This window comes from Copadichromis virginalis, linkage group LG9 (genome assembly GCF_057382275.1).
Source record: "Copadichromis virginalis isolate Kocher_CV1m ecotype Utaka linkage group LG9, C_Virginalis_male_GT1.1, whole genome shotgun sequence".
NCBI classification, from domain to species: Eukaryota; Metazoa; Chordata; class Actinopteri; order Cichliformes; family Cichlidae; genus Copadichromis; species Copadichromis virginalis.
In genome coordinates, this window is record NC_140626.1 from 18691613 (window position 1) to 18719555 (window position 27943).

The window sequence follows — 27943 nt, forward strand, 5'->3', positions numbered from 1 at the left end:
GGGAACACAGTGTGTCTCTGCATTATTAACAAGCAGCCAGGCTGTCCATAAGTCTTTTATAGATGCAAAACACCCCATCATACTTCCAAAGGCTTCAGTGAGAATGACATTCCTGTCGAGACTTCACCATACGGGGAATCGGCTCCTGAAACAATCCACTGCTGTCATGAAATTCAAGCTTAGTTCCTTTAATGGATCAGTACGATTTAACACATTTCATAATGTGCAAAACTGTCTCCATTTTCAGTTTGTGCTGCAGTCTTTGCTGTTTCACTACTGCTCAGCAAATAGTTGGCAAGTGTTTGCAGACAAGTCAGAACTTAGCATGCAAACCACAGGCAACCATGACAATCTGCTAACGACCAAAGCAATCACAAGGAGGTCTCAGTTTACCAAATATAGCAACCAATTTTACTGAGCAACTGCCAGCAGCCCCCAGTAGGTTTTTAAGGAGTAAGACATTTAAATGGATCTTAGAATGAAACAGGGACAACAAACAAAACACACTGCAGAGCAAAACCAACATTACGCTGTTTTCCAACAGCGTAATGTTGGAAAACAAACTTCAGATGACGTTTGGACTGTGCAGTGAATTGATTCATCATGAAAAAGGCTCGGCAACCCCTAGTGGAGCAACGGCATAGCAGAAAACAGAGATAACCTGAATGTTAGGAGATGCACTTTTAGTCTCTCAGTCAGACACCATTCATTTATTTTTCATTGAACTTGAAGCAAACACTTTTGGAAACCCTCAACAAGTAGAGGAATCTGTTAACCACCCATTTGCACGCTTAACCTCAACACTGATCAAGATTAGATGAGTCATTAGCGGAATTCGTGGGGATGAGATGGGTAAACTTATACTCAGCATACATGATCACCCCAGATCAACTTGCATGTTCACTTCTTAAATCAAAATAGCTTTTACATGAAGTTTGCATGCCGTGCAAATGCAGGGTGCTGCATGACGTGGTGTCGTTAAGGCTTAAGGATTTTAATCTTATTTGTTTAAGACATTTATTCACGAAGGTCTAAGAAAGGGCATGTACCTGAGTGGACTGAGTAGACAAGAAGCACTTGACAGAGCGGAGGTTTCTTCTTTCTAAATATACACTTTGGGGACAATATACAGCGCTGGCTTTATATAAAGTCTACTTCTAAAGAGGATTTGCTTATGTAGGTTTGACTTGGAGGTGAGCTGCATCTTTTCCGCACTGTGTTATACACATGTTATGTAGATGAGCTTTCTTTTCCAGAATAATTGTGTTTGGTTGTCGCTGTCGAGTTGTGATTTTGGCCGCATTATGTGTCTATATTTGTGTGTTGGTTGGAAATAATTTTGCTGTTTAAAAGTCAGTTTGTCATGTCTTTGCAAATTAGTCTCCTTGAGGACAGATTTAACATTGATTTCTTTTAGTTTTCATTAAGTGTGTTTGCCAGCAACATGACAGAATAATGAAAGTCTTGGGGTTTTGTGGAGTGTGTGTCTTATTGGTTATCTGGTAATGATTTGTCTGGTTTGCATGCATTAGACTCTGCCTGTTCAGAACTAGAAAAACAAATTACTGATTACTGTTAAATGTGTGTATTATATGTGAGTGTGTGGTAATAACAATATGAATCTTGAATGATTCATACTGCTGATTGAGTGCCATACTGCCCGCAGGACAGTGATGATGGACTCTGTGTGTGTGTGTGTGTGTGTGTGTGTGTGTGTGTGTGTGTGCGCGCGTGGGTGTGTTCTGCTCACAGCCAATGATAATGACGAAGTTGTTTTGGCTGAGCTGCTGCAGTTTGTTTAGTTCCTTTGTTGTTAGTGCACAACTTTTTAATGACATTTTATATTCTTTCACATTTGTTTGTGTAGAAGCACAAGAAGAAATAAAAAAAAACTTAAATACTGACTTTCAAAGAAGGAAGCAGACCCTGATTTAATTGCTTTACTCGTGATATCTGTAATCAGACATTAGACCACCTGTTATATGTTCTTTATTTCATCATCCCTGCAGGTAATAGCATGTGAGCAGCAGTTGGACTCCACCTACGACGCCCGTTGTGATGTCTGGTCCCTGGGCATCACAGCTATAGAGCTAGGAGATGGAGACCCACCGCTCTCTGACCTTCACCCAATGAGAGCCCTTTTTAAAATACCCAGGTAAACCTGCCATAATTGCATCATATTCTGCTGTGCTGAATGAATTTAAATGATTTGGTTCTTATGACAAATCTGAGCTGAAGGTTGCAAATAAACCAAAAACATGTTGTGCTCTCTTCAAACATGAGATTGATTCTCAATAAGACATATTTTATGTTTTATCAAACTGGACTCTGCTTCAAGCCTAATGACAGCTTTCCTGCACATGATTAAGTTCTCATATAAATAATTTACTTAATTTTATTTGTACTGTGTTCGCATTTTGTTTATGTAATGTGCTTTTACATTTTTGATATCTTGAAAGGTGCTATTACAGATTAAAGCTATTATTATGCTGTTTTGCCATCCCTGGATTTGATAGAGCTGGTTACTGACTTTGTCAGAGTGATAAAATAATGACTACCCTTTTAATTTGACCCTGTTGTGCATCTTTTCTTTTCTTTTCTTGTTTTGTCCTCTGAAACACTTTTCATGACTTTTTAATTACAGTTTATGGGCTGAGAAAACACAGCTCATTGAAAATGCGAATACAGGCATGAACAGTATTAAGCTTTCAGTCTATATCAGTAAATACATAGATAGTACTCAATATGAGTTTATGGATATTATATTCTGTAGGTTTTAGAACTTAAAATAGTCATAAAAACTAAAGTAACTAAACGAAAACCGTCAAATACACTCTGAAAGAAAATAAAGATAAAATTTAATCAGAAACTACAAGATTATAACCACTCTGCTTCCATTTTTAAAGCTGGAACCATGCATGCAAATAGCCTTTGCCTTAAGATACAGCTCACCCCAGGCAGAAGTAGAATAAGATGATATTTTCTTCACTACCCTGATACGGACCATCTCACAAGACTGGGCATGTTTTCATTATCTGACTCCTCGGCTTGTAAAGATAGCATAATGTATAGCGCTTGCACTGCAATAAAGAAAAGTCCTCTCCTACTTCCAACATAGTGATTTGTGCCTCTATACAGACTGTCACCACACTAAGTACAGTCTTTTTAGTTCAAATGGCTTTTTTCTGCTTGCAGGGCTTTATCCATTACATACTCCCTCCCTGGCACTCATCCCAATGATCCTGCTGGGAGGAGGCTGCGGGCACAGCCCCTCTTTCTCTTTGTTTCTACTGTGAGCTGAAGCTGATTTTCTAATTGTTTATCTTCACCTGATTTCAGTGTGAGAGCATTTAACCATCACAGCACAGCTCTTTGTCCATCACTGCCCTGAAACACGCACACGCCTACACACACAGACTGCTGCTGTGTCACGGCTGTCCTGTGTGTTTGCTCTGGGGGTCGTGCTCCAACGGAGCCATCACACAGCTTTCTCACAATCTATGTGACTGCTGCAGCCAGAGCTCCGGGCTCCCTCTTCACACTCCTCACTTCCCTCCGCTCACTACTCTGGCTTCATTTGTCAAGCAGTCTTGGAAAAAGCCACGCTGAGGGCATTAGTTCATCCCCTCTCTCTTATTTAGTACACATTTGCCCTACCCCCCAAACAGCAGACCACCAAAGCCATTCCTCATTTTTATTATGATTGTTATAATCCTGATTTTCTATCAATAACTAGTATGGTTATTTTTATTAGTACAGTTTTACCTACTAATTGAGGCACACAAGAGCTTGACACAATGCATGCAAACATATAATACTATAATGTATTTTATATGCAGTGATGCCATACAAGCCCATGCCGTTTCTCTATTGACGTTTCTTGAGAATTGTCTGCCATATTGGATGTGATGCAACCAACAGTTGTGAGGGAAAATGCATAAAACCTGCTGGTTGGCAAGTTGTTTCTTGAAGATTGCTGGCTGTTGCTGAGTGAAATGGATTGCAAAGCTGGCACTGCATCAAAAACCTCCTTGTGTTTACTACGGTTCCTGCAGCTCCCTGTGGTTTGTATGGAAGGCGCTTACTTGTCTAAAAACTCTCGCAAACCAAACATAAACCAGAAATGGAGAATTTTCGCCTTTGAAGTGAGTCGCAGCTCAGCTCTGCAGCCAACACACTTAAGAAGACGCAAATTTTAACTCTAGATTGCTTTGGTAAACAAAGCAGTTGGTATACATGGTTGACTCAACGGCTGCAAGGTGCAAATCAGCCCATCACCCCTCCACCACCGTGCTTGACAGTTATGCTGTGTTTGTGTTTTGCCAAATGTGGAGCTGTGAAACATCTCCACATTGGTCCTGTCTGTCCAAGAACATTGTTCTAGGAAGGTTGTTCCCATTTAGGAAGGTTGGCAACTGTGTTGAATTGATGCGCAGAAGTACTTGTTTCTTTCCTCCTTGGTATTGTGTTAACACAGACCTGAATCCTCCAGACCTGCAAACTAACAAATCTTCTGCTTTCATAGAGAAGATCAGACTTGCTGATGATCATTTAACTAAGTGCATTTGATAAGCAGCACCTGGCTGATACGTTTCCTATTTATTCCTATGGAAGGCTGTACTTAGCACACACAATGTTTCTGCATTTTGATTTCACTTTTGTGTAAATAGTGTAATATGTCATGTGTTGCTCTTCATATGTGGTTGTATTTATCTAACTTTAAGTCCTCCTACGGACCAGATTACTTTCATTACGTACTGATGGATTACCGTTATTTTCAACATGATTGTTATATTTTGCCAATGTATCATGAATTATGAAAAAACATAGGTCTACACTGAAAGGAGTGTGCAATGGAAACATTGTATCATATTTCAACATATGGAGCTGAATCCAAAAAGATAAAGAGTAAACATACAGAGGAACAAGTCCAGTAGTCTTTTACGTTGTTTCCTCATTGCCTTATATTTCAAGGTTCAAGGTTCTTTATTCGTCACCTTGAACCTTGAACCTTGAATTTAAATAAGAAGAGAAAATGAGGACTGCAGAGAAGGACTAAGACAACAGTATATGTATGGAAGCCAAATCTGTGCTCAAAGCTTCGGTCTCTGGAGTGGATAAAAGATTTAAAGTGCTATTATAATTGTGCTCAGGTGTTAATAGCTAAGCTTTCATTTTCATTATGTGTAACAGAGAGGATTTAAACTTGCCTCCAATACTTTACTAAGTGAACTTTTGGCAGGCGAAACTGAACAAATTGCTTTAGCGAACTGGGGTACAAACAAGAAATTATATTTAAAACAGTCCAAGTCCTTGCAGCCTTTATAGTGCTTTAAAAAGTAGCTTTATTATTCAGGTAGCCCAATGCAACTACCCCAAGTTATCTCTGCAGGGCTCTCTTTGTCTTTCGGATAAGAAAAACACTTTAATGATCACAGTATTAGCTGAACAGCCTGAAAATAAAGGCCTGATGCATTTCCTGTCTATATTGGTTGTGTTGTGTGATAAAAAGGAGACGAATGTCCTCTCATTAGACCAATTATTTGCTGTCAGAGCCAACGTGCGAAAGGCCTCCATGCATTAACAGGCAGCAGTGACTTCGCTGCCGAGTACCTGGAACCCTCTCGTAAAGAGGTACTTAAAGCCGAACAGGGAATCCAATTAACCGAGTTGTTTTTCTGCTGTGAGGCCTTGTTAAGTTTAACCCCACAACAATGTGTGTATGTTTTCAGGGTAAAGTATTTAAGAAGTTCTGGTTTGAGTCTATACACAAGTTTCCAGCTGCACTGCTCTGATGGCTGAAAGCTACCACTTTTTGCCACCAGAGAAACACCCCTGGATGCCCTCAGTGACGAATCGTCCCAGCCTTCTGTTCTCCACCCTGCCCGCTTAAATCCTATTTCATCTTATCTTTCCATTTATCTTTTCCATTTCTTCCCGTAACAGAAACCCGCCGCCTACTCTCCACCAGCCGGAGCTCTGGTCAGATGAGTTTAATGACTTCATCTGCAAGTGAGTGTGGCTTCTAGTGTTTATCCTTCCTGTGTGAATAATAAATATTTACACAGATAACCCGCTGCTTTGAATATGAATCTGAGAAATGCACTGCACTCCTCTTTCTGCCTCATGCTCGTTCTCCCACCTCACAGATGTCTGATTAAGGACTTTGAGCTGAGACCGAATGTGCAAGACCTGCTCCAGCATGTGTTCATCAAACAGACTGTCGGCAGAGAGAAAATCCTGCAAAAACAATTGATTGAGCTCATTGATCTCAACCAGCAAATTGGAGTGATTGAAAAAACAAGGTATTGTGTCCTTATGGCTTTTGTCTCTATGTTTTTGTCCCGATATCTCGCTGTATGAGCCAAATACTCCCACACCGTAAAGTGTTTGATCGATTTTGATACAAAGCCCATGAAAAACTTAAAATATAACGCCCTTCCTGTCAGCAGTTGTTATATGCTAGGCTGTTGCTTAGCTTTTGCCGACAGTATAATCCAAATTACCCTACTTGCTGGATGTTTTACAAGCCCTGTCATCTTCACACAAAAAACAGGTCAATTCTGCACCGGCTGCACTTGAGCTGTAGGCTCCTTAGCATAAGTTAAAATGTTGCCCTTTAAAGTGAGTTTCTCCCTGTACAGTGATAACATGTCGATCCCGTTTCTGTCATTTAAGCCATCATGGAAAGACAGACAGAAGCTCAGACAGTAATGACAGGTAACTATAGAGGATGCTTTTGTGACGCAGTAGGAGCTTTTATAATTCAGTCAAAGCTCTTGTTATAGTTGTGATTGCACACGTATTTGCCATCAACTGCCACCCTGCCCTTCTTACATCGTTGTCTGTTTTAATGTTCAAATCATGTTATTGTCACTGTTTGTTCTGTTTTATGAGTTTTCATTTATAATACTGTAATGTCATTTGATGCTGTCAGTGGTTATGATATTTACTGTAAATCAATTACAGGAGCTTAAAAGCTCACTTGTGTTCAGCATTACCTATCAGATAAATGATGCTTCAGTAGAGACACAGTGAAATAGGATTCCTGGAACTTGACCCTGGAACGTTTTCAGGGATTGAGCCTCTGACCTTCCGATTTATAGATGACCTGCTTTACCACCTGACCAGCTTAACCTGTAGAAAGGCCATATCCCATAAATGAGGTGTACTTCATACCATGAAAAAATGTTAGAGCTTGAAAATAGAGGACAACTAATTCATGCACATGAAGTAACAACCAACTTTTCTTAAAAGAGTTGGTGTCTGACAGTAACATCATGATGTGTTCTGCCTCACTTTCCCCAAAATAATTATTTTCATATTGATATTTTTGTTTACAGGCAGCATCCACAGCCTTCAGCTACACTCTTAAAACTGTATGTTGTTGAAATCATAATATAGTAACTAATATTTGACATGAACATTTGAGCGACCTAGCTTAGGTAGTTCTATAGCTCTTTGAAAATGGCACAGAAAGCTAAAATGTGACAGTTTTCCTATTAAAAGTGGATCATCTTGGAATTATTTAAGGATATCTGGTATGGTCAGGCTGGAAGCATGTGGTCAGCTGACATGGAATGAACGTTATGCATACAAACCCCCAAATTACAAAATTACTTGAACCCAATCAACAACACGTAAGTATAAGGAAACATAAGAGTCATGTTGTCTTTCTAAAAGTTAAATAACAATAAAGCTAAAAGCTTGTTCAGTAAATTATGTTCATCACTAAATTTGCTGGTTTCCTGATATCACTTGTCAGTAAATGAACTGACTTGTGGTAATAAGATGATGTTGCAATTCCTACAGTGGGTAATTGGAATCTTGTGGGATTATTTTATTCCCTTGTGCAGATTTAATCTCTTGAAAGACACATTTACTTAACTAGAAAAGATTTGTTTACTAAACTTAAGTCACCCACTTCTGAAGTTTATCCTCCCTGTGGGACTATTTTTGTTTTATTTTATCCCTCTCTGTGTCTACTCTTTCCTTGATTAAAATAGAAGATGCTTGAATAGAGACGCGTCCCTGAGGTTAGAGTCATAGTCAGACCAGTGCGTCCCAGTAAAAGCTCCTCTGCAAAGTAGCGGGGCTTGCAGTTCTAGAAGAATCTGCAAAATTTAACATTCATTTTTTCAGAGCATGCTCACTAAGAGATGTCATTGTTGTGTTCCAGGCATGAGCGTATTCATACCAAAAAAGGAAGCCACATGAAGACACAGGACGCAGACGAGGTGGATGACCTCGCCACCCTTGAGGTTCTAGATGAGGTAAAAAAAAAAATGAATTAGGCTTTTTCACACAATTTCTTTTTTCCCCTTCCTGGCTGCACAACATCAGATAACAAGTTAGAGTTAGGATGAAGTCACTGAATGCAGCAAACATTTTCTGGTGAAAAAGAAAAAAACCCAGAGAATTGATGGGAGTTAGAGCTGAAAATCTCTGCCTGTTTTATTTTTCTCCTTGAAAGCATAGGTAGTTTCTATTGAGATACATTTATGAATTTACAGCAGAGTGCTCTGCTCTCTCTCTCTCTTTGCTGATAGAGTTAATGTAGCTCACCCAACAGCCTCTTTCTCTCAGTCACTTTCATCTATTTTTTAATTGCACTTTGGTGTTTAAGTGAAAGGATAACTTGTGCTGGTCTTCACAACCCACACCAAAAATAATGATAGATCAAGTACTGTTTTCTTAACTTACACACCCGTATGTACGCACATATAAGTGGTATTAATAAAATATTAACTTTGTAATTACCTGCTAAGCTCAAACTGCTCTGTCCCAATCAAAATTGGAATCCTGGCACCGCACTTAGCTGGAATAAAATGGAAAAAATTATTTCTTTTATTTTTGCCCTTCTAGATGGTAACAAATACAACAGTTAAAATTTTCATGTATGATATGATGGAGAAAAAAATATTTGGTTTATTTGATAGATAGTGATTAATGCGTTTAAGTTACAAAATGAGTTACAAAAGTATTTTACTTATAACAAGTCAGGTAAATTTAAAATATACACTGTAAAAAGCTGCCAACATGTTGTTCTAACATTAACCAAGAAAAGTCACCACATATTATTTCAATTCTGTTCAATTTGGTTTTATTTATATAGCACCAAACCACAACAGCAGTCACCTAAAGGCACTATATTTAGGGTAAAGACCCTACAGTAATAGAGAAAACCCCAACAATTAGATGGGCCCCTGCGAGCAAGCAACAGTGGGAAGGACAAACTCCCTTTTAACAGGAAGAAACCTCTGGCAGAGCCAGGCTCAGGGAGGAGCAACTATCTGCCACAAAAACAAACAAAAACTCCAAAATGAACATGGCTTTGTTTCCTTTTGCAGAGGAACATATTTTTATGATATGGTGAATTCTGTGTTTATTATATTCAATACTAATACTGTCCGAAGTCCTCTTGTTGCATTGGGTGTTGGGGTGGCTGTAGCTCAGGTGGCAGAGCAGGTCAGCCACTAACCAGAAGGTCGGTGGTTTGATCCTAGGCTGCTCCAGTCAGCATGCCAAATATCCTTGGGCAAGATACTAACCCCATGTTGCTCTCCGATGCATCCATCGGAGTGTGAATGTGTGTGAATGGTAGACTACTTAGCACTTAGGTCAGAAAAAAGTGCTTGTGTGAATGGGTGTGATTGGGTGAATGAATTAGTTGTATAAAGCGCTTTGAGTGCTCAGACAGAGTAGAAAAGCGCTATATAAGAACAAGTCCATTTACCATTGGACAAAATAGCCAATATTTGAGTGATTAAACAACTAGTTTAGAAATGATAATCAAAAATGAACACTGATTGAACGTTTACTGCATCTACTGTGATATATTTGTATTTAAGCGCTGTTGAAGGTACACTATGTCACATTATGACATTTAGCATCATTTTTCCTAATTGCCCATTCTGGTCTTTCAAGAACCAAAACAAAACAAAGCAAAAATACACAGCAGCATCTTTGACAGAAAGAACATTTGGAACAATTTATCAAATCTGAGGGATGAACTGACATATTGAATGAGTTGCCAGCGGATATTTCCACCCATCCTTCAAGCTGAAATGGGCTGCTGGTTTGATGGGAACGTTGGCATAAACTAAACTTCTGTGGGTTGTTTTTTTTTGTTTTTTTTATAAATATAGTTCTGACTGTCATTTAGCAAGCATCTCATACTGATATTTATTGTCTTTGTTTATTTTTTTACAGAACACTGTCGCAGATCAGCTTCAGAATCGCTATGGAAATGATCAAATTTACACAAATGTGGGCGACACCCTCATTGCAGTCAATCCTTTCCATACAATGGAGATATACACGCCTGAGGTCTGTGGAGATAAATAGACCTTTGTTTTATTTGGATCTGTGTTCTTTCCGTGTACATGCATCTCTACATTTGGTCAATAATGCAGTGAATGTAGCCTGGCATAGCTCATTAGAGCCTCTGCAGTTCTTCAGTCTGCTGCATCCCATTTGGCTTCAAACAGTGCACACACATTTTCACAGATACTACCGCTGTTTTTCTGCCTCGTCCATAACTCAGTGGCTCTATTTTCCTCTCAATTATCATGTTTTTGCCTCAAGTTTGTTGCTAATTGAGAGATTATTACAAATCCGCTTTGTAAAATCATTAATTTAGTTTTCTAAAAATATCTATTTTGTTGTATTCATTACACTCTTGAGCACGTCTTTAACAAGCTTTTATCTTTTTCTCCCTCTCTTCATAGCACACTAAGATGTACATAGGAGCTAAGCGTACAGCTAACCCACCACACATCTTCGCTGTGGCTGATACTGCCTACCAATCTATGGTTTCATACAATGCTGATCAGGTAATAAGCTCTTCAGTTATTACAAACTGTTTGAGTTTACTTGTTTAAGTGCTGTTCCACACGATGCCAGAGCAGCAGTTTGACAACACAGACCCTAAAAAAAACAGAAACCAGATACCAGAAAGTACCAAAAGCAGGTTCTGTTTTTTTAATTTTTTTAATTTATTCATTTTTTGCAGGGTTGGGGGGATTTTGTGCGTGATTTTGTGTGATGCTAATAATGCTAAATCTAGTTTGCTAGGATGGTTAGCATGGTGTGTCTATTATTCGATATTGGAGAATTGGCAAGTGAATTAAGGCCTTTTGATTGGATCGTCTTTGGGGAAATTCAAGTACATCCTTTCTAAGAAAGAAAGTTTGCACAAGACTCTGAACAGTACTGTGAAAAATTAAGTACACCCCACGATTCAATAGCTTGCAGAGCCAGTAGCTGTGGTCGAGCTTTAGCCCACTCTTCTTTACAGTGTTGTTTCAGTTCATTGAGGTTTGTGGGCATTCATTTATACACAGTTCGCTTAACCCCTGGAGGGTCTTGGGTCGATTTGTGGCTCTAAGACCGATAGTGTATGCATTTTTCTAAGACCCTCCAGGGGTTAATATCCTGCTACAGCTTTGCAATCTGGTTCAGGTCTGGGCTTTGACTGGGAAATTTCAAAAACTGATTATTTTCTTTTTCAGGCGTTCTGTAGATTTGCTAGTGTGCTTGGGATCATTGTCTTGCAATATGATTTTATTGTTAATAAAGCTAATAATATAATATGCCTGTCCTATATGGACTCTGTATTTGAATTTTCTTTGTAAAAGAAAGCCAGTATGTTTATTCTCTCTCCACTGTCTGCATTCAGTGACATATTTTAGTGACAATGGTAGTTAAGCTGTTAATAACATTATTAATATTATTCGCGTTTAAGCCTCAAAGCCTTTTTTGTTGACACCACAGGAGTCAGAGTGCATATATAATTAAATGTGACTCAAGTGACTTCTTGTGTGCAGTGTATTGTGATCAGTGGGGAAAGTGGAGCAGGGAAAACAGAGAGTGCTCATCTGCTGGTGCAGCAGCTAACGGTTCTCGGGAAGGTGAGTCATGAAATCCAACCAGCACAACGCTTGATCGTTTGGTAGATATTCTGTTAACGCAGTTTGAAGATCTTGTAATGAGTTCGTTGGTGCTGCAGTTAGTGCCAGTCATGATATGAAGGCTAACTAAAAAGGAAATGTCATTTCTCTTGACCTTTTTTGTATTTATATGAGCAGATTATAGGAAGTGGTAGTGCTACTTGTCATAGTGTAACACTTACTTTTTTTTTTTAATTAGTCCCCCATACTAAAGTGGAATATTTTGTTTAGGCCAATAACAGGACACTCCAGGAGAAGATCCTGCTGGTCAACAGCTTGGTGGAGGCATTTGGAAATGCCTGCACTGTCATCAATGACAACTCCAGCCGCTTCGGCAAGTACCTGGAAATGAAGTTCAACGGTGGTGGAACAGTGGTCGGAGCACAGATATCCGAGTATCTGCTGGAAAAATCCAGAGTTGTCCACCAGGCGATGTAAATATCACTTCCTGTTTCTTGTGTTGGTCCCGGTTTTGACTGTTATTACCTTCATTTGAGAGTGACATTCATAGAAAAATACAAATAATCTCTCTGTTCATTTTCTGAAAGAACATTGCCATGAAGGTTATTATTCTGCCCGCTTTCCACGGATCAGCGGATAATAGATTGTCTCTTTTTCTTGCTCTCTTTCACATCTGCTTTTTCATTTGAAACTGGTGGCATTTGCTTTCACCTGCATTTCACTCGGTCCATCATTTCTTCTTATCGTGTGTCTGGGGAGCAGACCGGGTCAAGTGGAAGGGCTAGCTTATTTCCTGTTGGATCAAAGATTGTGGTCTTGCGTGTGTCTTTAGTGGAACTTCAAAGACACACTCAAGTACTGTATTGGAAAACAGACACATGTCAGAGAGGGCTCGATTAGGCCGTACATTGTATGAATATTTAGTCTGTTAATGGCTGTCGTATTTGGGTTAATAGAACACAGGGTGAACTCTTATGTTTTCATGAATTAATCTTTATTCACATGTTGCATATTTTGTTACCCCTGCAAGATAATTTTCAATTGCTTCATTATGGATATATTTTAATGACACACACACACCTGAAATGATTGTTGATGCTTTCCGATGGGATTTGGTGACAGTATCCTGAATCAAATTTAGTTTGATTATCCTGTTGAAACAAAAATGGCTATTTACTAATGGATTTAGCAAAAGATTAGACAGGTTTTCCTTCACCATATTCATGATTAATATAAATTTAAGCTTAAATTTTATTCATAATAAACAACCAAAGGCATTCAGTGTTCATCATCATTCATCTATGCTTGTAATTTATTTCATAAAGTCTTACAATTTGTGTTACTGGTGGAAATACAACTTGGTTTTGAATTTAAAGAAGGATCGTCAGCCTTCTTTATTCAAACGAATATGGGAAGGCGTAGGATTGTTTGCAGATTATATTAGTTTGTCTGTTTTTCCTCCAAATTCCAAAACTATGACATCACAACAATGGGATTGGTCAGTAGCAATGTTGATCCTGGACACTATTAACATGATGCAGGAGTAACACCAACATGGAGATATCAGATAACTCAGGTTTTTAAAAAGCTGGAAACATGTTAACTAACTATTCCTGTGCATATTTTAGCATTGATCATGTTTATTTTGTTAGAAATTTTCTTAAGAAAACAAAACTGGAGTCATGTTAATCCAGAGCGTTCTCACTCCCGAGGCGTAACATGTCGACGTTTTGTCACGTCCCGCGGCGTTCCTGAGGAACGCGAAAGGAGACCTTCGGCGTTCTTATGGTACGCGGCGGGTTATTGCTGGAATCCAGTGCAATGACGCTCCCGCGGTAGTAGACGTTCCAGCCCTGTATTTCAGCCCTAAACCTAACCTTATCCCTAGGCCTGACCATAACCTTATTCCTGACCTTAACCAGGACTTTAATGATGTTAAATAGCGTGTTTCTAAGCGATTTGAAGAAAAAGAGCGAACATGTGTAGGTTCAGTCCAGACGGTTCTCATATTTCCTCTTTTTCCGAGGTCGTCATTTAGGAACGTGGTGGGTAGCCGAAAACGTAATATGGTGACGATTTGTCACCTAGCGTAAAATGTTACGCTTTGGGAGTGAGAACGGGTTGGTTAATCATGTGGCGAAAACATTTACCTAGCATGTCTCCTTTTCAGGAATTTGATTTCCACTATATGTGCGTGTTTCCACAGGGGGGAGAGGAACTTCCACATCTTTTACTACATTTATGCTGGTCTGGCTGACAGGAAGAAGCTAGCCCACTACAAGCTCTCTGACAGCAAAACACCTAAGTAGGTTTGACATTCCTTAGCAATTTTCCCAAAACACTGTTATCTGCGTCCCATGCTGCAAACTCCCAACTTCCAGAGACCCCAGTGGTTCCTTTTTGTTTTGCAGGTATCTGTATCACGAGAACATTAAACTTGGGCCTGACATAGTGAACAACGCTTCCTACAAGGAGCAGTTTGATGCAGTCGAGCAGTGTTTCAAAGTCATTGGATTCACCCTGGAGGTATAAACTGATGTATTCATTACTGGGCCACAGGTTTAGCAGTATAACCTTGATCCCAGTGTTCACACTGACTTGTTCTCACTCTTCCCCATTAAAGTCACTCTATGTAAAAAATAACATGTAAACAATCTTACTAGCTATAGCACCAGTATTGCTGGCATTTCAGAATCAGTGTGATCATGCCGGCTTCTTGTCTTGTATATGGCTTGTGATGGAACATAAAGCTGCAGGCACATGTAGGCAATCAGTTCTTGACATTGTGAAAACCTAATGAGGCTCAAAGTACTGATTGCTCTTGGGATCTCCACATCAATAGTACTTATGTTATAATCACTTGGTAGTGCTATTTTACTGTGTCGTTTTGTCGTCCATGAAATGCACTTCAAGCTGATCCCTTAATATATGTGCTGCAGGTGAATTAGTGTTTTGTTTTTGTTTGTTTGTATTGTTTGTAGATTTAAGATTTTAACAAACTGTGCCCTTTTTTGGTCTGTTTGAACTGCTTTCATAGTTCAAAATAATAATTGAGCCACCTATTTTCGGATTGGCTACTCCTCGCAAACAGAAGGTTTAAACAGCAGGTGGGTGGAGCTTCTGTGCTCAAAGCTAGAGCTTTGAGTCTGAGCTGAGGTGACCATATTAGGGATAGTTGCACACACTGATACATGTTTCCATACAAACTGTATTTGTTCTAATTTTTGCAGGAGCTCGGAAATGTTTACAGCACACTGGCTGCCATCCTCAACTCTGGGGACATTGAGTTTTCTCCAGTTGCCTCAGAGCACCAAACAGACAAGAGCAACATCTGCAACATGTCTGTCTTGGAGAACGGTAAGAAAAGAGAGAGAGAAGCACAGTGCATGATGACAGAAAACCAAATATGACTCTGAATTTCCTCTGCTACACCCCCTTCATCCGCCTCCCTCTTTTGCTAACCATCATTAACTCTGCAGGAGTCCTCCATGTTTAGATAAATACAGGAAATGATTTGGTTAAATCAATTACCCAAGACTGCATTAGTACATAAAAATCATTAAGAAGCATACATTTGTAATGGTTAGATATTATAATGCATGCTTTGCATTATATTTTCTGAATTCAAACACCTGTTCTGAATGGTAATTTAGAAAACAACATAGATGCGGCCTATTAATTGAATGAATATTCTCCTGCTCAGTCAGAATGAGGCTACATATTGCATAAGATGTGCTGCTTTGAGTAAACTCCACACTATAAATGCTAACTTTTATCCCCTTCCTTATCTCATGTCACCTCAGTGGCATCTCTGCTTCGTATCCGCTCAGATGAGCTGCAGGAAGCCCTGACCTCCCACTGTGTTGTGGCCCGCGGAGAGACGATCGTCAGACCCAACACAGTGGAAAAAGCAGTGGAGGTGAGGGACGCCATGGGTAAAGCTCTCTACAGCCGCCTCTTCAACTGGATTGTCAACCGAATCAACGCACTGCTGCGGCCTGACAGCCAAGGGTAAGATGGGGGGGCAGAGAGTGTAATGGTGTGTTTGGTTGTCACGAATGAGGTCGTCTGACAAAGTTCCTGCTTTTGGATTAAAATAGATACACAACTAGATTCACTGCCAAGTCTTTAAAACTGCAGAATATACTTTAAAATCTACTTGCGTACATATTACATCGAGTATAGTGAGCATCACTATACTCGTGAGCATCACTATACTGGTTTAAGTTGTAAAAGAATTAATGAAGTGTCAAAACACAAAAAAAACCTGTACATTTGAGATGTTAAAACCAACAGTTTAACAGTTTTAAACATAAAAAGACTATTAATTCTTTCTAACGTTTAAATGATGTCTGTCTACTAACATCCTCTCAGCTGAAGTGCTAAAAATTGCACTTCCGCTAATGGCCACTAGAGGCTCATTCTAGAAGCCTCTAGAGTCATACACTCCATGCCCAGTTTTCAAGCAGAAATAAACATTTCTGCAGCCTGCTACAAATTTCTCTTTTGCTATTTCTAGCTAATTTACACCTTTATGACAGATGTATGTTTGTAAATTAAAAAAAAAAAACTCAAATAATAAAATATTTTAAGGCTTTAAGTTTTACTTTTTACATTATTTTGTTCATTTTGAATTATTTTCTCAAAAGTCTGAATGAGTAAGTTTAAATTTTGACAAAAAATAATCTGAAATTTTGACTTTCTGTATGGATGGGGAAAAAAATCAGTGGCAGATAAGCTTCCAACTAAATATCCAAGACCTTTTGCTTTTTACACAAGTAAGAATCATAACTTAAAAATAAGAAAAGTATATGAGTGGTCAGCTAGAGTAGAGAAGTGCAAAATAAGAACCAGTCCACTTACCATTTAAGTGTCAGGCTACCAGAACAACATAGCCATCCCTAGCACCACACGGTTAGCTATTCTATGAATGCATTTAAAGATTTAACATTTTATCCTTGTCTTCTCCAGAGAGGACGACAAGGGCCTTAACATCGGCATCTTGGACATATTTGGTTTTGAAAACTTCAAGAAGAACTCTTTTGAGCAGCTCTGCATCAACATTGCCAACGAGCAGATCCAGTTTTACTTCAACCAGCACATCTTTGCGTGGGAACAGGTAAAGTTCAGCCCACAAACCTCACACCAGCATGCCCCCCAGCCTGTCACTGAATTCAAATAACACTTTCTCAGAACGTGAATCCCTCCTGAACAGCTCTCTGTGTGCAGTTTTCACCTTGGTTCTGACTCATTTCCATCTAAATTGAGATAACATGTCATCGTTTGTCAGTCTGCATTTTAAAAGAGATGGCAAGGGTAAAATATGCTGCTGTCTTTATTCACGGCAGAATGAGGTTCTCTGTTCTCCCCTTGTGCAGTCTCGTGAGAGGGTTTTGCCTTTGGGGGGGGTCAGAGAATGGTTTGCCAATGTTAAATGATTTGGAGTCACCCATTGGGAGGTGTTATAAATCATTCTAAACGAGGGTCAATTAAGAGTTGAAGACACTTAGTGCTGGACTTAAATTCACTCTTGGGTATTGTTGGAACCAGGCCCAGAAATATATTGTCCTATGCAACCATCATATGTATATCCAGAGCATAAGGGAAATGTATGGTGCTGTGAGATTAATAGTTCTACATAAATAAGGCAGAATTAAAGGATTGCTGTATGGTAAGGTTTTATCAGCAGTGCATTTACTCCGCTGCCCTCATGTTTTCATGTATGTTTATGCGTGTGGTTGCATATTGTCCCAATCTATCTGCATCCATGCTGATTTTTTTTTCTGCTTTACTTCATTTTCTTCACAGTGGCACTTCATGCTCGAATAAGCAGATTGATTTGATATTGTTTGTTCCCATTTTGACCTGTTCTCCGTGGAGTAGAAGTCCCTGGTGATGTTGCTGAGTCATAGTAGCAGCTCTGAGTCAGCCTGATGTGATCAGGTTTGCTCACTTTGCCCTGCAGATCAGATTTATCAGAGCCGAGTTAAGAGGAGATAAAAGACAACAAATCAACATCGTTGATTTAATATAGTTATGTCCATAAACAGCTGTTTTGGGGCAATTTATGTAGGTAAATTTCTAGACGCTTTTATTTTAAAAGGTCAAGCCTTTGTGAACGCTAAAGCGTGACATTAAAGAAATAAAACCGAGGATATAAAACTGTACTGCTGTTTAATGGATCTTAAAGTGCATTTGGTATTGTAAGACAAGATTTCACTCATGCAGAAATACGGCTTTATTATTAAGGCAGCAGCATTAATAGCATCTTAGTATCAAGGAGATCAAGGAGTAATGACTATTGACCATGTATACTAACCCAGTCCTAAAGGCTGTCCTGTGACAGTGAATATGTGTCATTAACCAGAGATCAGAAAAGCTACAGTGTCTTGCTAGGATTAGGAGATTAACCTTGGAATTAGTTTGATATTTAGAGCCAACTGGAGAGATCAGCATTCCATGAAAGGTTATTCACTTGTTCATAATTCATTCTAACATGTTATCATATATTAGGGTTAGCTAAAGGAATCCCAAACACACTTCTACTCCACGGAGAAGTTGATTTGACATCTTATTTGGACCTTTTTATTTGGTAACATGAAAATCGATGGAAAACTTAAGAAACTCAGGCTTTCATCAAGCTGTTGGAAGGTGTTTTGACCCATGAAAGGAGGCCATTAAAGACATTACATCACGAGTGCTTATTTCCACTCCTGTGCAGGATGAGTACCTGAATGAAGAAGTTGATGCTCGGATGATCGAGTACGAGGACAACCGGCCACTCCTGGACCTGTTCTTGCAGAAGCCCATGGGGATGCTGTCACTTCTGGATGAAGAGAGCCGCTTCCCGCAGGCCACTGACCAGACACTCGTAGGTGAGCTGCTCAGATTTCAATAGAGAATTGTTTGTTTTATTTGCTTTATTATTTATGTTATCATGTTTTGAGTTTGGTAACCTCGGTAACCACAACTTCCTGTTAGTGCAGGGGCTGATTACATATGAGGTGTTAATCTAACTTTTCTCCAACTACAGTGGGGCAAAAAAGTATTTAGTCAGCCACCGATTGTGCAAGTTCCCCCACCTAAAATGATGACAGAGGTCAGTAATTTGCACCAGAGGTACACTTCAACTGTGAGAGACAGAATGTGAAAAAAAAATCCATGAATCCACATGGTAGGATTTGTAAAGAATTTATTCGTAAATCAGGGTGGAAAATAAGTATTTGGTCAATAACAAAAATACAACTCAATACTTTGTAACATAACCTTTGTTGGCAATAACAGAGGTCAAACGTTTACTATAGGTCTTTACCAGGTTTGCACACACAGTAGCTGGTATTTTGGCCCATTCCTCCATGCAGATCTTCTCGAGAGCAGTGATGTTTTGGGGCTGTCGCCGAGCAACACGGACTTTCAACTCCCGCCACAGATTTTCTATGGGGTTGAGGTCTGGAGACTGGCTAGGCCACTCCAGGACTTTCAAATGCTTCTTACGGAGCCACTCCTTTGTTGCCCGGGCGGTGTGTTTTGGATCATTGTCATGTTGGAAGACCCAGCCTCGTTTCATCTTCAAAGTTCTCACTGATGGAAGGAGGTTTTGGCTCAAAATCTCACGATACATGGCCCCATTCATTCTGTCCTTAACACGGATCAGTCGTCCTGTCCCCTTGGCAGAAAAACAGCCCCATAGCATGATGTTTCCACCCCCATGCTTCACAGTAGGTATGGTGTTCTTGGGATGCAACTCATAATTCGTCTTCCTCCAAACACGACGAGTTGAGTTTATACCAAAAAGTTCTACTTTGGTTTCATCTGACCACATGACATTCTCCCAATCCTCTGCTGTATCATCCATGTGCTCTCTGGCAAACTTCAGACGGGCCTGGACATGCACTGGCTTCAGCAGCGGAACACGTCTGGCACTGCGGGATTTGATTCCCTGCCGTTGTAGTGTGTTACTGATGGTGACCTTTGTTACTTTGGTCCCAGCTCTCTGCAGGTCATTCACCAGGTCCCCCCATGTGGTTCTGGGATCTTTGCTCACCGTTCTCATGATCATTTTGACCCCACGGGATGAGATCTTGCGTGGAGCCCCAGATCGAGGGAGATTATCAGTGGTCTTGTATGTTTTCCATTTTCTGATGATTGCTCCCACAGTTGATTTTTTCACACCAAGCTGCTTGCCTATTGTAGATTCACTCTTCCCAGTCTGGTGCAGGTCTACAATACTTTTCCTGGTGTCCTTCGAAAGCTCTTTGGTCTTGGCCATGGCGGAGTTTGGAGTCTGACTGTTTGAGGCTGTGGACAGGTGTCTTTTATACAGATGATGAGTTCAAACAGGTGCCATTCATACAGGTAACGAGTGGGGGACAGAAAAGCTTCTTACAGAAGACGTTACAGGTCTGTGAGAGCCAGAGATTTTCCTTGTTTGAGGTGACCAAATACTTATTTTCCACCCTAATTTACGAATAAATTCTTTACAAATCCTACCATGTGGATTCATGGATTTTTTTTTCACATTCTGTCTCTCACAGTTGAAGTGTACCTCTGGTGCAAATTACTGACCTCTGTCATCATTTTAAGTGGGGGAACTTGCACAATCGGTGGCTGACTAAATACTTTTTTGCCCCACTGTATACACTCTGATATTTTGCTTTGTCCCAGAGCAAGATAACAAGTGTGGTTGAGTTGTGGTGATCATTTAGGTTGTAGCTCCAAAACGATGACCACACAGTGACAGATGTTTAAAGTTGGCTGCTGTGACGGTTTCACAGTCAAATATAGCTTGGAACAAAATTTTGATAATATCAGAAATTTAGGTTGACCCTCTCACAAGCTTGGCTGCTGCTGTGCCCTACATATACTATACTATAGATTTATATGATATTTATATGATATTATAACTTGAATCTGGGGTGTGTAGGGACCTTCGGATGGCCTTGGGTGTTTGGATAATTAACTCATGCAGTCTGATATTTTAGAGAAATTTGAAGGTAATCTCAAGACAAAAAGCTTCTGGAGGCCAATGAGGGTTGACCTGGGCTTTGGGATTCACCACTATGCTGGAAAGGTAATTTAACATTTAATTCTAATCATAAACTGAAGCTGTTTGGCATTTGCTATTCATATCTTTCTTTATACCTCTCTACCAAACCTTAAGGTGATTTACAATGCCGCGGGCTTCTTGGCCAAGAACAGAGAAACCCTTCCAGCTGACATTATCCTGCTGCTGCGGTCGTCGGAGAATGAGCTCATTCGCAAGCTTGTCACTCACCCCCTCACCAGAACAGGTGAAGCAGACACAACCGCTCTTTGTGAATGAAGTTAAAATCAAGTTAAGAAAGAAAGGTAGAAGGTGAAAAGCTCCAACTTTTGCTTCAATTACTTGAAAACGGTGCAGAAGTACTTAAAATAAAATGACAGGCCATTCTTAGCCTGTTTAGCTTCCTCCTCTGTTCACGTTCACTGACTTGATCAGCAGTAACTCTCAGCATGACAGGAGCCTACTGTTTAGACTTAATGTAACCTCAGTAATTATCCCACCTGATTAAAATAACGTGCACTGCTCTGTTTCTTCAGATGGTTTCTGGATGTGTGACTAAGTCTCTTTTCTCTGTTGAGGGCAGTTTGTTCACTGACTCGCTCTCTAATCCACTATTCATTTCACAGGCAACCTTGCCCACACCAAGGGTAAAGGCATAAACACAATACGGAGCCCACGGACCCCGACACGCACCATCACCCTCGCCAAGGTACTTACAGCACTGTCTGCATTATCACTGTATTATCTCCCACATAAAGAACTTCCTCTGAAAAGTTGTTCAATTTATTTTCTCCATATTACTCTCACTACTCCAGTCGAGACCTGCTGCTGAATTACAGTTCAGATACTTGTGTCTACTGTGTTTTTCATTCATTCTCGCTCTGTTTTTACCCAACTGTAATTACTGCTTATTTTATTTATTTTCTCACCTTTCTTTCGTTTTTCTTTTTCCCTTTCGCTGCATTTCTGTTTCAAAAGATGGGAGTGCTAAGTTTATACAGTTCTTTTTCTTTTAGCGAGGTAATAAAGATGTGTGTATAACTATACCCTTTCCTCACTCTAGATATCCTTATAACAACCAATTGGATCCCGATATAGTGGCCTGTAGCTTGGTTTGAGATAGTTACAGTTAAAGTTACTTAGTTCAACAAAGTGAAAAGCGACCTATTATGCATTTCCTTATTTTCTATTTGATATACTTGTCAAAAAAAAAGAAACACAAGTAACATAACTATCATATACAGTATATATATATGTATAATATAAGACTTTTAACCTGCAGAATGGCCTCCTCTGGACGTGCAAGCAACACCTCCGTGCCTCCTGTGTTAACAAAATAGTAATTCCATTAATTAAAACCAGAACTGAAAGCTAATCAACGTGTTTGGGGTTTTTAAAAGATTAAAAATGCACAATAATCAGTTTTAAAACAAAGATATGATGATATTTTATATGTCATCATATACAACTTTGCATAGCTCCTCATGTTTAACATGACAAAAGTTCTAAAGTATCAGTTCAGCATGAGCTCCTAATGAGCCAAAAGCTTGTTATGATGCCAAGGAGAGCAGGTATCCCTAATGTGGTTATCTCAGGCACACAGCTCTGTCTGAACAGAGGCCCCGCCTACCTGCTGTTGAAATAATGTGTTTGTGAGAGGCAGCCAATCAGATGATAGTTGGCTTAAAGGAAGAGGGAAAAGAGCTGAAGCAGAGAGTGATTTGACGGGAATCACTCAAAGCTATTTTAATGGACTCCAAGCATAAAAATATAAAGCTGGAAATGAGCATAAAAGGTCTACTTAAAAGTATTTTCCTGCATTAAGTCTCTGTGCAGATCATTATGTGTATTTGCAGCCTTGCTTTGCAAAATGCTAAATGCACCTAAAAACCCTTACTTCCTTCTGATGTATCTCTTATGCCGTGCTAATACTAGACTTGTTCATACAGGGAGTGCAGAATTATTAGGCAAGTTGTATTTTTGTGGAATAATTTTATTATTGAACAACAACCATGTTCTCAATGAACCCAAAAAAACTCATTAATATCAAAGCTGAATGTTTTTGGAAGTAGTTTTTAGTTTGTTTTTAGTTTTAGCTATTTTAGGGGGATATCTGTGTGTGCAGGTGACTATTACTGTGCATAATTATTAGGCAACTTAACAAAAAACAAATATATACCCATTTCAATTATTTATTTTTACCAGTGACACCAATATAACATCTCCACATTCACAAATATACATTTCTGACATTCAAAAACAAAACAAAAACAAATCAGCGACCAATATAGCCACCTTTCTTTGCAAGGACACTCAAAAGCCTGCCATCCATGGATTCTGTCAGTGTTTTGATCTGTTCACCATCAACATTGCGTGCAGCAGCAACCACAGCCTCCCAGACACTGTTCAGAGAGGTGTACTGTTTTCCCTGCTTGTAAATCTCACATTTGATGATGGACCACAGGTTCTCAATGGGGTTCAGATCAGGTGAACAAGGTGGCCATGTCATTAGTTTTTCTTCTTTTATACCCTTTCTTGCCAGCCACGCTGTGGAGTACTTGGACGCGTGTGATGGAGCATTGTCCTGCATGGAAATCATGTTTTTCTTGAAGGATGCAGACTTCTTCCTGTACCACTGCTTGAAGAAGGCGTCTTCCAGAAACTGGCAGTAGGACTGGGAGTTGAGCTTGACTCCATCCTCAACCCGAAAAGGCCCCACAAGCTCATCTTTGATGATACCAGCCCAAACCAGTACTCCACCTCCACCTTGCTGGCGTCTGAGTCGGACTGGAGCTCTCTGCCCTTTACCAATCCAGCCACGGGCCCATCCATCTGGCCCATCAAGACTCACTCTCATTTCATCAGTCCATAAAACCTTAGAAAAACCAGTCTTGAGATATTTCTTGGCCCAGTCTTGACGTTTCAGCTTGTGTGTCTTGTTCAGTGGTGGTCGTCTTTCAGCCTTTCTTACCTTGGCCATGTCTCTGAGTATTGCACACCTTGTGCTTTTGGGCACTCCAGTGATGTTGCAGCTCTGAAATATGGCCAAACTGGTGGCAAGTGGCATCTTGGCAGCTGCACGCTTGACTTTTCTCAGTTCATGGGCAGTTATTTTGCACCTTGGTTTTTCCACACGCTTCTTGCGACCCTGTTGACTATTTTGAATGAAACGCTTGATTGTTCGATGATCACGCTTCAGAAGCTTTGCAATTTTGAGACTGCTGCATCCCTCTGCAAGATATCTCACTATTTTTGACTTTTCTGAGCCTGTCAAGTCCTTCTTTTGACCCATTTTGCCAAAGGAAAGGACGTTGCCTAATAATTATGCACACCTGATATAGGGTGTTGATGTCATTAGACCACACCCCTTCTCATTACAGCTATGCACATCACCTAATATGCTTAATTGGTAGTAGGCTTTCCAGCCTATACAGCTTGGAGTAAGACAACATGCATGAAGAGGATGATGTGGACAAAATACTCATTTGCCTAATAATTTTGCACTCCCTGTATATCACTGTGGTGGATTTGTGTTTATAGCACCATGCCTAATTCTGCTACACAATTTCAGAAAAATGGCTTACATAGTCAATCAAATTTTTTTTAAAATGCTTTTAAAACAGTGTTAAAACTTTAAATTTTGCACTCCAAGCATTCCGTAATCAGCCTGACTCTTTCAGGTGCCAGTATCCAAATAAAACTCCTCCTGGCAACTCAATTGCGTGGCTTTACGTGCCGGTGTGAATTAGTTTAGATTGCAGCCGTACACCATTGCTAAATGTAAGCCTCAAAGCCATTTGCTCACCTAAAACCAATCGACAGCGGCTACATTTACAAGAACTGTTTGATTAGTTCTTGAATTAATTTCCATTCATCTGCATATTTTAGGGAAAAAGCTCATCAAAGGTTTTGCTCTTGAGAAGCCACGATGAGCGATTTAAATGCTAAAAAACAGCATTAGGCTGATGGCGTGCTATAAAGGTGGTCTTCTCCCCGTTGTGTTTGTGTTGAGAATTAGAAGTAGAGCTTGTTAAAATGTTACCAAATATGTGGTAAAGGACAATTAAGTGGTTATTTTTTTTTATTTTATTTAGCTGTCTGTTTCTTTTTTTTTGGGGGGGGGGGGTTGTTTTGTTTTTTTCTAAGCAGTTTTTAAGCATTGAGTCATTGACATGTGACCGATTTGGGTGTAACACTGTTGTATATAAGTAGACCATATTCTTGATTTGGCACTACTTGTTTATCCACTTTATGCGTCTCTTTTGCAGCGTTCTCTGGAATTAAAGCCTGCAAAAAAATTCTTGCTTGATGTAAGCAAATGAAAATGGTGATTGGTGGTTTTTCAAAAACACAATCAAATGTTTGGAGTAAAATTTGCACAGGAGAAAAAAGATAAACCACATACATGTTTTATTATTTAGTCGGATATCCATACTGTACAAGCAGAAATTATAGAGAGTAGTATTATATCATATACCCGGTATTATTGGCCTTTTTTTAATATGTTTTATGTTTTTGGGGTTTTTTTTAGCCAGGTGAATCTGGAGACACGCCTTACCACCCTAGAGAAACCACCAACATGAGAACACAGACAGTGGCCTCCTACTTCAGAGTAAGATTTGAACATTTTTTAAAATTATTTTATTTTATTTGCTTGGATCAGTTATTTGGGAGGTTTTTAGAGAGAGCCACAAATTAACAAACAAATACAGTTGTACTCAGTAGTTCACATACACTCATCATGAGCATGATTTCAAAGTAATTTTGAGCTTTTAATCATTTCTTTTAAGTGTTTTGTTTCCAGGGTGGAATGATTGTACAGCAAAGATCCTAAAGATTTATGCATTTATTTTGAATTTTCTACACAGGGTCAGAATTATAAATACAAACATAGAAATGATACATACAACCTCAGATATATAGATACTCTTTTAGGGCCGGGGCTGGATAACCACCATCTACCATTATAGAATTGTACCATAAATTTCTAGCTGGTTTTCTTTGAGTGCCTTCTCTCACCAGAGACATTATAACTACCATATATTTGCCACAACTACCCCTAATCTTCTTCTTCTGCTCCTTCTAGTACTCTTTGATGGACCTTCTGTCCAAGATGGTGGCAGGTCAGCCTCACTTTGTGCGCTGCATCAAGCCCAACAACGATCGCCATGCCAACAAGTTTGACCGTGAAAAGGTTCTGGTCCAGCTTCGATACACTGGTGTTCTGGAGACTGCCAAGATCAGACGCCAGGGTTACTCTCACCGCATCCTGTTTGCTAACTTCATTAAGAGGTCAGTGGTGAAAAGCAGAGCTTATGAAGTGATTACAAAATCAGCGTGTAGAACCTTGATATTAGTGTCCAGATAATTACATTGATTGCTGCAGGTACTACTTATTGGCTTACCATGCTAACGAGGAGCCCGCTGCAACCCCAGAAACATGTGCTGCAATACTGGAGAAGGCCAAGCTGGAAAACTGGGCTATGGGAAAGACAAAGGTAAGGAGAGATTTCATTTCATTCATTCATTTCATTTCATTTATTTGTTCATTTTCAGGCACAACAAATACCTGTATTGAACATAAAATGCACAAAACAAAAAACAAAAATTGCCTGAAATTTGGTGTTTACTGTTGTTTCTCACTGTTTGGTTAAGTTGAGGCAAGAAATTAAAAGAAATTTTCCACCTTTTTATTGTTGCATCCCTTCATGATCCAGCAGGAATCTCAAACATACGGAACAAACATCCAAATGTAGCACATTGAGCTCAGAGTTGTGCAGATTTTTTTGAGTCTCCTTTGCCAGAGGCCAATTTAAAACTTCAATACTAAATAAAACTTTTTTCCACACATTATGGTCATGAATAGATTCAAATCAAGTTAATAAAGGACTCCAGATGAAGGCTCATACACCCAAACCATTTAGGTTAAACAAGGCATGAAAATAAAAGAATGTGCTTCTGATTTTTTATTTTTTTATTTTAAATCTATAACCAAAGAGCATTTCAAAGATCATCATCATCTAATTTCATAGATTTGAGTGAACAACAGTGATTATCCCACAACTGTAAAAGGCTGATGGGGTGTGGTCGTCACCCTGCCAAGCGGTCAGGTGGTTGGGTGGCATGGACCCTCAAGTTTCTGTATTAAAATAGCTCGAGAACAAAGCAACATAAGATTTTGAAATTTATACCATAGATGTATCCACTAAAAACGTTGGAAAATGTTGAATCTCAGTGACCTCTTTCTCAAGGTTATGGTCAAAGGTCAGGTTTTCATCCAGTATGGACAGCTCCTGAAAATCTTGGAGTTTGAATCCCGATGACGTGATCTCAAGGTCAGAGGTCAGATTTTCAAATTTATACCTTAGGTCCATTAACTAGGAGGCTAAGGGGTAGCACTGACAGCTGCCAGTATTTTTATTCTGATTACCTAGGGTTAGGGTAAATATTAATACAAACTGAAGCCAGTTTAGTGAAGGCTCAATTCTTTGTATTGCTTTATCTTCTGCTGCTTTATGGATTAGCATTTATTTATTACTTTTCTAATCTTGATAACAACTTAAAACACTTTGCACTATGAGACTCATATGCATTCATATTGCACTGACGCGCACATGCAAATGCCACATACAAAGGTACCTTAAATTGTTGAACCCAGAAATCTCCTGCTGTGAAAGAACAATAACTTCCGCACTGTCGTGCCTGAAAAGGGAATCCAACAGTGCTTGCGTGATTCTGCATTTGAGGCTAAACCTACAGTGTTATGTTTGTATTTCAATAACTAACAGTTGTTTTTATCCCTCTGGGCTTAGGTGTTTCTCAAGTATTACCATGTTGAACATCTGAATCTGATGGTACAGCAGACAACACAGCGAATCATCCTGGTCCAGGCTTGTGTTCGAGGCTGGCTTGGAGCCAAGCGGTACCGGCGGATATTAAAAGAGCGAGAACAAAGTGCCCTGGTGCTGCAGTCAGGTTAGTAAACTGT

The 27943-nt window shown here is 39.5% G+C and overlaps 1 protein-coding gene across 1 annotated transcript in view; it reads left to right on the forward strand.

Moving 5' to 3' along the window:
• myo3a (myosin IIIA) overlaps positions 1-27943 on the forward strand; it is a 65718-nt gene that overhangs the window by 21662 nt on the left and 16113 nt on the right. Inside the window, exons 6-26 of the mRNA XM_085468895.1 lie at positions 2010-2155; positions 5947-6012; positions 6150-6305; positions 8180-8273; positions 10213-10329; positions 10731-10835; positions 11829-11912; positions 12183-12385; positions 14119-14217; positions 14324-14438; positions 15143-15269; positions 15716-15923; positions 16884-17031; positions 18634-18787; positions 20894-20982; positions 21073-21202; positions 21582-21664; positions 25487-25567; positions 26042-26247; positions 26342-26453; positions 27768-27930. Coding sequence (XP_085325021.1) covers positions 2010-2155; positions 5947-6012; positions 6150-6305; positions 8180-8273; positions 10213-10329; positions 10731-10835; positions 11829-11912; positions 12183-12385; positions 14119-14217; positions 14324-14438; positions 15143-15269; positions 15716-15923; positions 16884-17031; positions 18634-18787; positions 20894-20982; positions 21073-21202; positions 21582-21664; positions 25487-25567; positions 26042-26247; positions 26342-26453; positions 27768-27930 — 2686 coding nt within the window. The remainder of the gene's footprint in view (positions 1-2009; positions 2156-5946; positions 6013-6149; positions 6306-8179; positions 8274-10212; positions 10330-10730; positions 10836-11828; positions 11913-12182; positions 12386-14118; positions 14218-14323; positions 14439-15142; positions 15270-15715; positions 15924-16883; positions 17032-18633; positions 18788-20893; positions 20983-21072; positions 21203-21581; positions 21665-25486; positions 25568-26041; positions 26248-26341; positions 26454-27767; positions 27931-27943) is intronic.